We start from the raw sequence: 13,665 nt of genomic DNA, 5'->3' as shown, positions 1-13,665 counted from the left end.
TATGAGTAAAATTAGTAGCAATATTTATAGACTTTGACACGTTTTGAAAATTTTTTCCGAACTGTTCATTTGTCTAGGTGCATATAACCTTATGACCATAACCTTTCTGAGGGTTCTTTATTTTTTTTCTCCTCTTGGCAGATAGATTTTTTTTTTCTCCATATCAGAACTTTCGGGCTCATATCTGGTTAGGGTTTTCATTCCATCTGTACAATCTTCTGATTAATTCATGAGAGATATGAAATAGATGAAATAAGCCTGTCACACATAGAGGTAAACTTTTGAAGACCTATGGGAGTCAGCTGAAATATAACATTCTGTTCCTGGCTATTGTATTCAAAGTAATCAAAACAACATCTGTGATGTGCATATAATTAAATAGAAAAACTAAAGTTATTGCTACCAGTTGATCATTTAAAGATTATTATACAAAATATATAACGGAAGAGTCCATTTAGGTAATGTCTTAATCCTACTTTGTCTTTACAATTAGCTTTTACATTATTTGGGGAAAAAAAAAAGAAAAAAAAAACCCTAATATATGTGATTTGAATTGGGGGGGGAATATAAAAAAAGAGATATGCTTCCATTATTTCTCTTCAATTTTGTTCTAACAAGATGTTAGTAAACCTAAAAACTCAGAGCCATTTCCTTTTTCAGGACATATTTATGGGAACAAAGAAAAGCCCTCAGTGCTTTTTGTGGTCCTGGTGTGGGCATGTAGGATCAGGAACTACATATATCTTGACTTGCAATAGGCGACCTCGACTGATAGGCTCTGTTCTGTGGCCTCTTCTCCATTTGCTAGCATTTAGACCTTGCTGCACTCGCACATAAAGTACACTATAGGTGGGTTAAAGTACACTCTTTAGTTTAGTGTGTTGAGAACTAATTAAAATAAAAGGTAATTTTTAGACTTCCAGAAATAGACATGCATGTGCTTGCTGCAGATGAGCATGTTTGGTCTTGGTTATATAATTTTTTTTTTACTATCTTAGTGGATTTCCTTAGTTTCCTCTTCCTCCCCTCTCTCCCCACCCCAAATGTGCTCTTGTCTTGTTCCATTAGGAAGCAATATGTGTTTTGAATATCAAATAATCTGTCTAATCTCAGATGGGGAATTCCCCTCCCACTTTGATTTTACACCTGTGTGCAAATGTAATTATCTATGTTCCAAGAAAAGTTTGCATTCCCATTTGATTATTCATTAGAAGGCAAGAGTGAGTTAATCTGATAAAACTTTGTTTTAATGAAATATAGCAGAGCTGTGCTTTGTGGGGGATGTGTTTTTGTAAGCCTACAAGGTTAACACATTTTGCTGGTCTGCTGAGCAAGATGCTGAAAAATAATCAAAAGCTTTGTTTAGTGTGTTTAAAGATTCAAATATTATTGGAAAGTTAAACATCATTGGCAATTATGTATTTCAAAGGCTGTATAAATAAATTTTTAAATATAGTATTTGGGCAAGGTTTAACTGGGTTCTGAAGGTATTTCTGTATACTTCTGTGGAAAACTATTTTTAGAGGCAGATATGCTGATCTTGATAAAACATGGTTTTAGTTGAGGGACAGATTTCAAATTTTAGATATTGATGCTTTCCCAACAGCTTTAAAATTTGTTTTAATCATTTAAATCTAGTAAATTTATCTTTCATAATAGAATCCAAAATATCTTTGAGTTTAAGATGTTGACCTTGAGGACAGATAATTTAAAATGATTAGGGACTAAAAGTGTATCTTTCAACACATATTTTGTGAGATTTTAGACTATGGACTGCTGTTGACTCTCAGATTTCTTTAATAATTGATTTTATTTTTAGTAGTAGAGTTCCCAGATGCCTTATTATTTGAACCATTTTTAATTCATTCATTTCCCGAGTCTATAAAAGCCTTATTCCAAGCTTGTTATGGGCTTACTATTGTTACTTGCTTTGATTTTTTTTTCCTTGCGTATTACTTAGCTGTTTGCCCAGCTTCCAATTTATTTTTATGATTATATAGACTTTGCTCCCTAAATCACTAATAAAATTGAGATGGTACGTAAGATAGTATCGCTCCACCTTCATCATGTGAGGCTTCATTTTTTGAGTCGTACATGGAGATGCATCTTTTGGTGGTCCTATGAGATGTGTTTCAGATTTGGGGGCATAAAGGTGGAGAGTATATGTTTTCGTGTTTTTTTTTTTTTCTTTTTTTTTTTTTCCTGTGGATGGATGATGCATCTTCCTGATGGTTCCTTTCATTGTGACATTCCATTGGAAGCTGCACTGTCCTTTGCCAGTGAGGTAAAATCCATTCCCTTCCCATCTTGGAAAGTTCAGTGAGGACATAACTGGATCTTTGGTTGCAGATATGCTATGTAACTGGCCTTTGTGCTGAAAAAGTGAGAGCAAAACTGTTGTGAATGCAGTGCAAATGGAGTGTGCTCCATAGCTCTCTCTCAGTTCATGCTCCACTGCTGGGCAAATATTTAACCCTTGAGAACTGGGAGATCTGGAGAAACCCTAGTTAAAGGTAACCTTTCTTGAAAGTGATGCAGCTCTGTGGTGTGTACCAGAAAATGCAACCTGAGCATTTTCATTCTTACACGTAGAATCCCCTTGTACTTATAATTCATTACACCTTGTTTTATTGTGTCATGCACTAAAAAAAAAAACAAATGTAGTTCAGGTAATATTGATGTGAATAATTTACTCTCTTAAAATAGGCTGTGCTAGTGGTAAGGCATTGCTTATGTAAAATTGTATAGATTGCTTGTATAGATAATAGCAAGAATATTTTGAAGTTTTAGTGAAATATGAATTTGAGAGAAAGTGTTTGCTCCAGCTGTGAACTCCTGAATGTGAAAGAAAAGTTTGTTGTAAGTTACTAAATTAGGGTAATCCTTTGACATTACAGAATCATAATTATATCCAATTTGAAGATGCATTTTGTTGCTTGAACCTTTCATGGTACCAGGCATTTGAACTGGAAGGCCATTCAGCTGTCTGCTCACTTCCAAATGTTTGGCTTTGCAAGTTTAAATGCTCTTTTTTTTTTTTTTTAAATGTGACAACCTGAGTGTTTTCAGGAAAAAAAAAAAGAAGAAAAAAAACTTTTGTTGGTAATGTATTCTTTAGTGATAATTCATGCCTGTTTAAAAGTTGTACCTGAAACTCTTTTTATCAGAGTTGACTTTGCTTCAGTTAATTTACAAATGTTGGCACTTTTAAACAATCTACACTACTTTATGACATCCTTCAATTTCTACAGAATTGCAGCAGCTGCAATTTTCAGGGTTTCAGATTTCTGGATTAAGGAACTAAAAAGGGAGCTTGCACCTATTTAGAGCAGCTGAGGACCCTAAGCCCAACTGTGTGAAGCGAAGATTGAACTGCAATTTAACTGGAGTCACTCTGAAGGCAAACAGAAAAGCAATTCTTCAAAAGTTATGTGCACAGCAGAAATGGGCTCCTGCAGGTTGAGTTGCGTAAGCCAGCTGGTGCTAAGGAAAACTGATGGTGAAAGGATTTGGATTTCTTAATAGAAGTTAATATTAGTGTAATCACTTCTACTCCGTCCCGGTCCCTTAGCTTTTCTTCTCTTGAGCTTGTTTGCTCTAGTATTAGCACTTTGTCAAAGGAGGATTGTTTGTGGTGCTTAGGGGAGATCTGCCTCCCTCTTTACTACTTCAGGCTTTAGTTACAATGTAGTTCACTGAAATGGGTCGGTAGGTTTTTTTTTATCCTTGGTTTTAAGATTGAAGTTAGTCTTTCTTTGCTTGAGACTCATAGCTAACATTTATGGTTTTAAGATGTGTAATTTTTATGTGTTATTCCAGAATTTCTAATTTTTGCTTGATTTTTCCTTAATGTATGCAACCTACCTATACTTAAAAATCCTAAAGCAGTGTTAGAGGTGCAAATTCATGAAAGAAAAGCGCTGTTGTTATAGTCCATTCTCAGTTCTAACCATATGTGGATATGTACTATGTTATAATCTTAGGAGTGTTTCATAACTCTAGTGTATTCATTTTAGTATTTCTAAGAAATTAGGATATGTTATTATTGTATTCGACATAATGTGACTGGAGCAGAAGTTAAATTTTAATATGTCCCATACATTTTATAATATCTAAAGTTTGATAGTATGTGCATTGATACTACAACTGTAATCAATAGCAGGAAAGTTATCTCTAACAGGAAAGCATTTTTGGCTGAGTTACTGAAATAAATTCTCAAGTATTAGAATAAATATCTGCTATAATATGATTGTTTGGTGCTTTGTTTCTTTCAAAATAAGATACAACATTCCAAGTAATTTCTAACATTTTGGATTGCTGTAGATTTTGTTATTGTTGAAGACTTCATATGGCTGTTTAGAGAATGCTTTCAGACAAGTTTTATTTTTTTCTATTTAATTCTTTAAATTTTGATTGATATATTGCTTATCTGCTGGTATGCAGATTACTTTGTTTTCTGACATGGGTTTATTATCTGGAAGCAAACCAGAGGCCTGAAAAAAACGGTGTCCTGAAAAAGTATCTACTCCTACAAGAGGGACCCAAATTATTTGAAACTAAGCAAATAAATAAGCCTTGAATTGCATTTGGAAAGCAGTGCAGTCTCTGACAAAGAGTGTTTAGGTTCCTTGTGACTAAAAACTGAATAGGTGTGGCGGGGTAGATTATAATGACCTTTTGTGAAACTGGTACAAGATCTCTTTGATAATCAGGCTGGAAGAAAAAAAATCTCCCTTGCCATGTGCGTGTTTATTGATAATCTTTGGGAAATTCATATCTCTGGAAGTCCAGAGAAGCCTCTAGGCACTGGGAGAGATTAGCACCCTCAGTCATATATAAATATATATACTGTGCATTTTCAAGGAACCATTTGTATTTGTTCAGTTGCACTGATTCTTTTATATTCTTTTATGCATTCAGAAACAGCACAAGATATAATAAATAAAAGTTAAAACAAAGAAGAAAGATGTAGTATACTGGTCAGTCCATCTAATCGTTAGGTTTTTGGGACCAGCACCCTCAGCTTACTCCATAATTGGAAACTCATCGTACAGACAACTCGCTGTCTTCTGTTTCTGCTATGTGATGTTCTTTAGTAGTCACAGTGCTTTATTCTGTGGGGTTAGTTCCTCAGGAAGAACTCCAGAGTATGCATCAGATTCAAGAAGCTAGTGATTGCAAAATTTAGTATTCACTACAAGTGTGTTTTTCAAATGTGTATTTTAACCATCTTTTAATTACTTTCCTTGCATGTAAACTCTGATTTAGTATACTTTGCTTGAATGGCAATCTGAAGCTTTTGCAAAATACTAGCTTTTCTTATTACTCACTGCACATCTGGCACTGTGCATAGATCTCATATGAACCAAACGTCACCAGGATTGTTTACCAGCTTGCATAATTAGCTCATAGAAAAAGAATAATGAGATATAATTTTTATGTAGTCTTCCAAAACTGACTCAATATTACGCTCTGTCCCCATGTCCTCAGGAGAAAAAAAAAAGTTCTGAACAGTATTATAAAGGTGAATGTGCATCACCATATATTCAGATTGAATTTTTAACTAGTTATTTAAGTTTAAGATGATTCATGTTTGTGAAGGCCAATGCAACCTCAGAAGTATCTGAGAGAGCATTTTTGAATGCACTAGCAAATATGTAAATGTACCTACAGATATAATTCACCTACAGAAATGATTTTGTGCTTTCAATTATTTTAAAGTCATTTTTAGTTCCCACTTTAAGAAAAATAAGCCAATCATCAACAGTCTTTTATTCAGAGCTGGAGATTCTGGGTTACAACTTACTTAATGTTAGGGCCATGGAGTTAAGTAAGCCTTCTTCATAGGTATTAGCAACCATGTTCTCTCTGCATCTGCCTTTATCATATTAATGGCCTTTTGCTAGACTTGTCCAGTATGTCCATGATTATCTCTCATTGGGGAGCACAGAGGCAGACACAGTGCTTCAAAAATGGTCCAACCAGTGCTGAGCAGAGGGGAAAGATCTCTTCCTTTGACTTATTGGTGGTGCTTTTAATGCAAGGGTGAAAAATAAAACTTGTCAGTTACTTCTTGGAAGTTCAGGTAGGCTGTGCTGTCCAGATTTCTGTTCACCCCAGATTTGAGTTCTTTGGAGGATTTCAGTGGATTCCTCAGATGTTACGTCTATATAAAACGCCCCCTGGCTTCATCTATGTGTGGTATTTATCCATGTATTCACTGAATACTGTCCATGCCATAGTTTTTACTGATTTTTCTCTGTACAGGCATCAGGTTTGTGGTCTGTATTTCCAGCTTTCTTGAAACATTTGAGGCTGTTTTAAGCAAGAGATCGCAGTTCATCAATTCCCCCTTTTTTAAGGAAGACGTGGGGGAAGGGGTCAATGCTCTCTGACCCCTGATTTTTTAATTTTTTTTTCCACTGTTCTCTCTGCTTACGTTTTGCAGCTCAGTTTGAGACTTAAACTTTATCTCACATAAAGATTCTGGCATGTGAACATCTCCAGGCCCAGTGGCAAGCTAGAACACACAAAACAAATCATTTTGCTTTTCTTCTCTAATTTCATTTCTCTATATGCTCCTTTTGTACTTTATCTGCTGACTTTTCAGTTTTCTAGCATGAGATATCCTATTTTCAAAGGTTGTCCAGGTTTTCGTGCTGTTCACAAGTTGTTCTCAAACTTGCTTGGTTGCCTTATTGTACTTTCTATGTGACCTCCTGGAGTTTTATCATCCTATTTATCCTAACTTGGACACATCAGGGTTTTTTGAAAGATCCTTTCCTCTTACTAATAATCTCCCTTATTTTCCTGAGCTGTTTATTGCTTCGTTTTACTCTCTTCCTAATCTTTATTTGGTGAGTAATACCCTTACAAACTGTGTGTATACTGTGTGGGTATTTTGGGGATCCATTAGGCTGTTTTTAAATTGTCTGATACCTACAAAGACATAATTCTCTTAGCTGATTCTTTTAGATTCTTTTAACTGGTTTTGCCTACTTCTCTGTAGTTCTCCTTTAAGGAAATTTTAGCAGAACTGTAGAAGATCCTGGGAAAGGGGGATGATTACTCTGTTAACGACACTGTCCCTAAAAACACCACTGTTATTAGTAAAGGAAGTCTTCCATTAGTCATGTTTTTGAACAAGGTTCTGCTTGGTACTCTGCTTCCAAGGAAGCTGTTTCATAACTGAGCAGAATTAGTGTGTGCAGAACACCACCAGAATGTACGCTGAAGAGGAAAAATACCTTAATCTCTTTTTCACAGAGAAATACAATCTACTTTATATAGTGGCATTTAACTTCCTGTGGGCCTCTCAAACGCAGTAGTAATCACTGTTCATAAAAGAGCTGTGATATAAGCTTTGATATACAGTTTACATTGATTTCACATTGTTTTGAACTAGTAGCTGTAGATTATCAATGGGGTTTTAAAAAGCCAAGTATCAAATGATATCCTTAAGATTAGAAGGTATTTGGTAAGTGAAACATCAACTACAGAATGTGGGAGGAAATTATTTGACAGCTTTGCACTACTTACCTATGCTTACATGTACAGCAGAAGTTAGGTAATGCTTATGTCTTGTGTGAGCACAAACACAAATTTTATGCTGTATCCACAGCCTCAAAGAACGAGTTGTATGAAGCTCTGCTGGAGCTGCGGCAGAAGAAAGAAATTTTATATTCTATAAATACACTATATACTATGCTATATACTTTTGCATAGGAAGCAACTATATATGCAAAATGAATTTTTTTTCTTTAACCATGTCAAACTTCTCCCTCCAAACTAGCACACAGGTGACATTGTTTTTCTATTTAAAGCAATAGTTGCTTCCTTTCCCTCCCAGTCTTCTACAGAATAGTTGAAAAATGTTGCTGTTGGAAAAAAAGAAGTGCTTTAAAATGTTAGTGCAAACAGATGTTTAATGTATGTATGTGCAAACTGGCTGGATGCCAAGGAAGTAGAATAGCACATGATACAGGTTGGGAAGGGGAAGTGGCTCCTGTCAGATCCGATGGCTGTGACTGCAGTGTCAGCTCTGAGGCAGTGTGTTGCTTTTCAACAATGCTTGGCTTCTTTCTTTATTCCTGCTCATTGCCAAGAAAGACAGTGGTACAATTAAGGAACAAAGGGGAGAGGTCTAACAAGTAATGAACTGCTTTTAATTTGCCTCACTAAGCTGCTGTTAACTACCTAAGGCCATCTGTTTAAATATAATTTCTGCACCTTAAGTTTGCTTCAGAGAGCATGTAGACTTTCATTAGAACAGGTTTTATTATTAACATTATCTTTAGGGGCTTTAAGTTGTGCAAAATATTTTATTGCTTACTGAACCAAAGTTTCCCTGTAAAGAAAAGGAGGTGACACATGTTTTTAAAGTGCTGGCTGCTGTCGTAACTGTTCTTGGGAACCGCTGCTACTCACTTAGAATAAGACTTGTTGGAAAGTGTTTGGAGCCATTATGTACATCAAGGTATGAGAAAGGAGAAGGAACTATGGGAATGCCTAAAGTCTGTGTTACCTACTCAGACTAAAGCTGCTGTCCTCCAAAATAGCAGAGCCGTTGTGCCTCAGCCATAACTGAGGAGTGGGCATCCTAATGTCTGGGCCCTGAGGAGCTAGCTCAGAAAGAGCAAGTTTATTTATCTGTCAGATTTGTAAAGAAACAACTCCGCTTACAAAGAGTGAATCCTCAGAAGCCACAAATTTTCTCTCCTATATCAAACTGTGATTCATTGTCATTTCAGCAAGGCACCATGTACTTGCTCAATTTCTTTCTGACCTGCTATATGTTACTAGGTTTGCTCTTACATAGTTGTTGTGGTCTTCTTCAGAGAAGGCAGCTTTTCGCCTGTGAGATAATTGATTGCTAATAGGAAAAAAATTATTTGGAGTGAGAACTAGCTTTAGAAGTCTTAGATAATGATAATGATAGAATTTAAAAGAAGGGCTCTCTGCTGCAGCTTGTGGGAAAGAGGTGAACATGATTTTTGGATTTTCTCAATTATGTGTTTGTTAGGTAATCTTTAAAAAAACATTTGATATTTCTGCTCTAGGTGGGAGCAAGCTATTGTGTGGAAAATCTCGCTGTCAAGAACTGAATGTCCAAAAAGGAATGAGAGGAGTCCTAAAACTTTATTCATATAAAGGGAGAGTCCACTGAGCATATCCCTGTGAGGTGTCTCAAAGTGCTGGAGGACGCAGCCCCCCTTTTATCCTAATTTCCTGACTGAGGGATGCCCTCTCCTTTTCCCCATTGACCAAGGTACTCAGAAGTTACAGCCTTCCTGGCCCAGCTGCACCAAACTCCCTGCCTCCTTCCATCTGCCCTCTCTTCCTCACTGCTGAAGAAGGGGAGCAGTTTCCTTCTTGGCATATGCTCTTTTTTTTCCCACTCACTCATGGCTCCGCTCAGTTTCCCCCCCTCCTTTTGTCCTGCTCTTCTGCCAGACTGGGGGAATCCCCTTATTTGTGAATATACAAACTTGTCTATTCTGCTCACTATCAAAATCCTGCAAGCTGTTACTAAAAGTATTTACATTTCAGTTACTTGTGACTGTAGTCCCTAAACAGATTGCAACAAATCCTGCTTTAGCAACATGTCCTGGACCTAGAACACCTGAAGAAGGTACTGCCAGAGATGTAGTTAATACAGCTGCAGGAGTTGGAAACTTGCCATGCTTAAGCCTCAGTTCAGCTTCTGCTGTCACCTCATTATGGCCTGACTTCTTTCTTCTGGGAAAGTAGTCAGGGAGTGAAAAAGGATGCATCTGGATCAGAGCATAAATGCACTAAGGTCCATTGAAATACTGTCTCCTTCTGGTGTGAACAGTCTTGGTCCATGATGTCTGTGTTCTCCCAGAATTGTGGCCACCCTCTCCTCCCCTCCCCGCAAAAAAAAAGTTTCATCATTTCCTTTTCTGCTACTAAAGAGAATGACCTGAATCAGTTTCCCCTGACATGTCTACCCTGTGCTCTGTCTGTGGAGGGTAGCAACTGAAGAGTGGGGTGCTCAGTGTTTAATGATTGAGGAGACATGAGACCTCCCAGTAGTTCAGGAGGTGGAAGAAGGCAGGTGAAATAGAGAGAAAAAAAAAAAAAAAAAAGACATGATGCAGCCAACACCTGCAAGGACTTCAGAAGCCCTCGAGCACTGTCATGTTTGCTTCTTGCTTGCTGAATGGGAAGAGAATATGCACCTCTGAAAGGCTTGCACATGTAGGTACAGAAAAGGCTGTCAAGAGGATGCATCTGAGTCATGTGTGTCTCAGTGCTACTAGTTCCTTTTTTTCCGTGTACTTTCATCTAAAACAGAAAGGAATGTAGGGGAGGAAAAGAGCTGCCGACAGGTGAGAAATGCAGTTTTTGAATGACTGAAGAAGTGCAATAGTTTTTCTAATAATTGACTTTAGAAATTCACCTGAAGCATGGATGACTTATTTTAATAAATGTGCCTTTTTCACTCATTCTTCTGCTCTTCCATGTTCTGAAGCAAGCTGGAGCCGCTGCAAGCATGCAGCTTAGCAACTCCATCCTGGTTGGGAACTGGATGTACCTTTGAAAGGCCTCTTGCATTTCAGTGTAATGCTGATAGTAGTCTCTGCCTAAAGTGACAGAATGCAATTAGGGAGGAGACAGCAGCTTAACAGAAAAAGTTTAAACTGTATCTGTTGTGAAGACTTTTAGTGTTGACATGAGTTGTAGTCTTGTTGTGCGGAAAATCTTGCTGTCAAGAACTGAATGTCCAAAAAGGAGACAGAGGATTTTCCACACAATAGCTTGCTCCCACCTGAGGTCACCTGATTCCTTTGTCCCCCTTGCTGAAGAATGTGGGGGAATTCCCTTATTTCCCTTGTTTGTAAAGGCCCCCAACTCTTGGCATATGCTCTTTTGTCCCACTCATTCATGGCTTTGCTCAGTCTCCCTCCTCCCTTTGTCCTGCTCTTCAGCCAGGCTGTGGGGGAATCCCCTTATTTGTAAATACACAAACTTGTGTATTCTGCTCATTGTGATGATTTTTTCCCCAAAAAAATATGGACTCAGTTCATGTGTTTATGTGAGAATGTGATTGTTCATTGAAAGAATAACTTCTAGCTCTAGCAGTTGTAAAAGGAAATGACTCGAGACCTGAGTGCCCTCTCGCAGGTAAAAATCAGAACATACTTGAAAGCTCCTTACATGGACTTAAATCACTGACTACCTGCGTTTGACAAGGCTGTCTAAGAGATTCTGGGGGTGTAGGAAGAGGATATGAGCGTTATTTCCTCCAAATTTGCGACCTGGAAACAATGGCAAAGCTAAAGGCTTTCCACTGCTCCTGCTCTGTGCTTAGAAATCCTTTGGCATTCTCCCTTTTACACCTTCATCACAGAAAGGCTATGGATAATATCACTTTTTTGAGGAACCTTGAAAAAGGAAGTATCATACCTTTTTTTCCACCAGAAAATAAAATGAAGTTTTATGACTAACCACTATGCTTGGGGCAATGAATTTCTGGACATTTTCACAGAATTGATCTTAACCATTTCCTTTGCCTGCATTCAGCAGGCTGATTGTTCTGGTGCCAGTGCTTTGGGCTGTAATTCTAGGAAGGTTGATGTGCTTTCATGGTCAGAGAGACCAGTAAGTTTAAGAGACTATAGTACATTTTGAAAGAAGTGTGTGCTGAAGGAGCGCTTACCTTTAGTTGGAAGAGGGGCGCTAGGACTGCATCAGGCATCAGTAGTAGGTTTTGGATGTGAATGTATCAGTCACCCAAACAGAAAACACAGATAGTTCTCTTGTCTGTCAGTACAGGGTAACAACGACACTACTTGCAAAAGGTGACTTTTGGAAGGAAAAAAAAAAAAAAAGCCAAAAAGGAAACGATGTATTGAATGATGTAGTTCATTTGGAGCTGGAATCTAGTGCAAAACAAAAACCCAGAAAACAGCAGCAAAAAAAAAAAAATCTGTGACATGAAGTAAATGCATAGCTTAAATCAAATTTATGATGTGAGAGACATCCTTATTGTACAAACAAAGCAGAATGACAAATAATGAAAATGTGCAGCAGGAAAATGGGCCTGCCTGCTGGGGTACAGGTTCCAAGCATGTGAAGTAAGTTTGGAGGGCACACGGTACAGCTTTGTCATACTAAACAGGCTTAGAAGACAGATATTTTTACAATGGTGAATCTTAAAACTGTCAAATTATTGAATTACATTAAATTACAAATTATGTAATAACTTCAGTATTTTTTCCGCTCTTTCTCTTCTGCAGATCACACGTCTGTGGGTGGACTGGGAGACAGTTTTTATGAATATTTATTGAAAGCCTGGCTTATGTCAGAGAAGACGGACACGGAGGCAAGAAAAATGTATGATGACGCAATTGAGGTGATTATAATTCATTGGGTTTTCCAACATAGTGGAACTTAAAAAAACATCTTTGATGAGTGGGGGGGGAAAAAAGACACAGGACTTGTTTTGATTATGTAAGTTTCAAGAAATCAAGTGATGAACATGGCTAGTTTAACTTGAGTACTTTAAAAAGTGTTATTGTGATGCAGATTATTGTGCTAAAAATAACTTCTCCAAATGGATATAACATAGAGATACAAAGATATGCCGAACTGTCCATTCATTTTTAGCCAGTGTTCAGAATTATTCTAGGAGTGGAGTTTTTGAAATGTCTTATTCTTTAAATTATTCTAACACATTCAGATGTTTTATACCACATTTGGCCAAGTGCCTATCTGAGTTTTATGCTGCCCACTGTTGATTTCTTAGTTCCTCGCCCCATTCCCAACCCTCCCTGGCCATCCTCTGTCCTCAGGATCCCTTGCACCCATATGTCTATGCTACAGTTAAGACTTTAGCATATGAGAAGAGTAATAAGCTAGTTTTAGTCTAGTCTAGTACCAACAGCAGTAGGGCAGAGATTGTGTAATTCTGTCTGAATGCAGATGCACACTTGGTTCCACCTGGTTCCATGCTATATTCATGCCTGTTTCTCTGAAAGCAAACTTCTAAAGCTTAATTTTGGTGCAAGTTTATATCAGTCTCCTAAAGCAAAAATGCCTGTTCTTGGAGGTCTCAAAATATGTATATACTATATATATATAAAAAGAAATTTCTAGACCATAATGTTTTGAAACTGTGATAGATCTTATTTGTGACTGAATTTGAATGGCTTTGGCTTCCAGATGATTGGATTTTTCCTTTTCCGCATTAAAGAGCTGTTGCTTTTAAGAGGTTACTGCATCATATAGATAGTTACTAACAGAGGTCTGATAAGCAGCTAACGTACTTTTTCCGAAACAGAAATAGATTATTTCTTTTGTGTCACAGTATAAAATGATTCTTTCAGATTTTGAATTATTTTTAAGCTGTTCTTAAATTCTTCCCTATATCTTCAATGTGAAGACAAGGCTTGAATACTTTGTTTCTCTAATGGTTCTGTTAATGCTGTAATGTGTCATCTCCTGATTGCTCTCAGTATGTTCCTCCCTTCACACTCAGGAGTTGTATTTGCACTTTTTACCTTGGCATTGCACTATCATCTATTTTTTAGTTATCCTCTGAAGTCATAATCTTTTTGATTTACCACTGTCTGACTACTATGACTTATATTCCTGATTCCTTGCTGTATGACCTTGACTTATCTCTATTAAAAGACAATT

The 13,665-nt window shown here is 37.2% G+C and overlaps 1 protein-coding gene across 1 annotated transcript in view; it reads left to right on the top strand.

Moving 5' to 3' along the window:
• Positions 1-13,665, top strand: part of LOC104576499 (mannosyl-oligosaccharide 1,2-alpha-mannosidase IB) — a 115,960-nt gene that overhangs the window by 77,987 nt on the left and 24,308 nt on the right. Inside the window, exon 9 of the mRNA XM_010223881.2 lies at positions 12,264-12,379. Within this exon, the coding sequence (XP_010222183.1) occupies positions 12,264-12,379 (116 nt within the window). The remainder of the gene's footprint in view (positions 1-12,263; positions 12,380-13,665) is intronic.

Source organism: Tinamus guttatus, unplaced genomic scaffold (genome assembly GCF_059628265.1).
Source record: "Tinamus guttatus ecotype Peru unplaced genomic scaffold, ASM5962826v1 Tinamus_guttatus_pri_ptg000098l, whole genome shotgun sequence".
NCBI lineage: Eukaryota > Metazoa > Chordata > Aves > Tinamiformes > Tinamidae > Tinamus > Tinamus guttatus.
The sequence above is the reverse complement of the archived record's forward strand: the minus strand, read 5'-3'. Positions and strand labels throughout refer to the sequence as shown.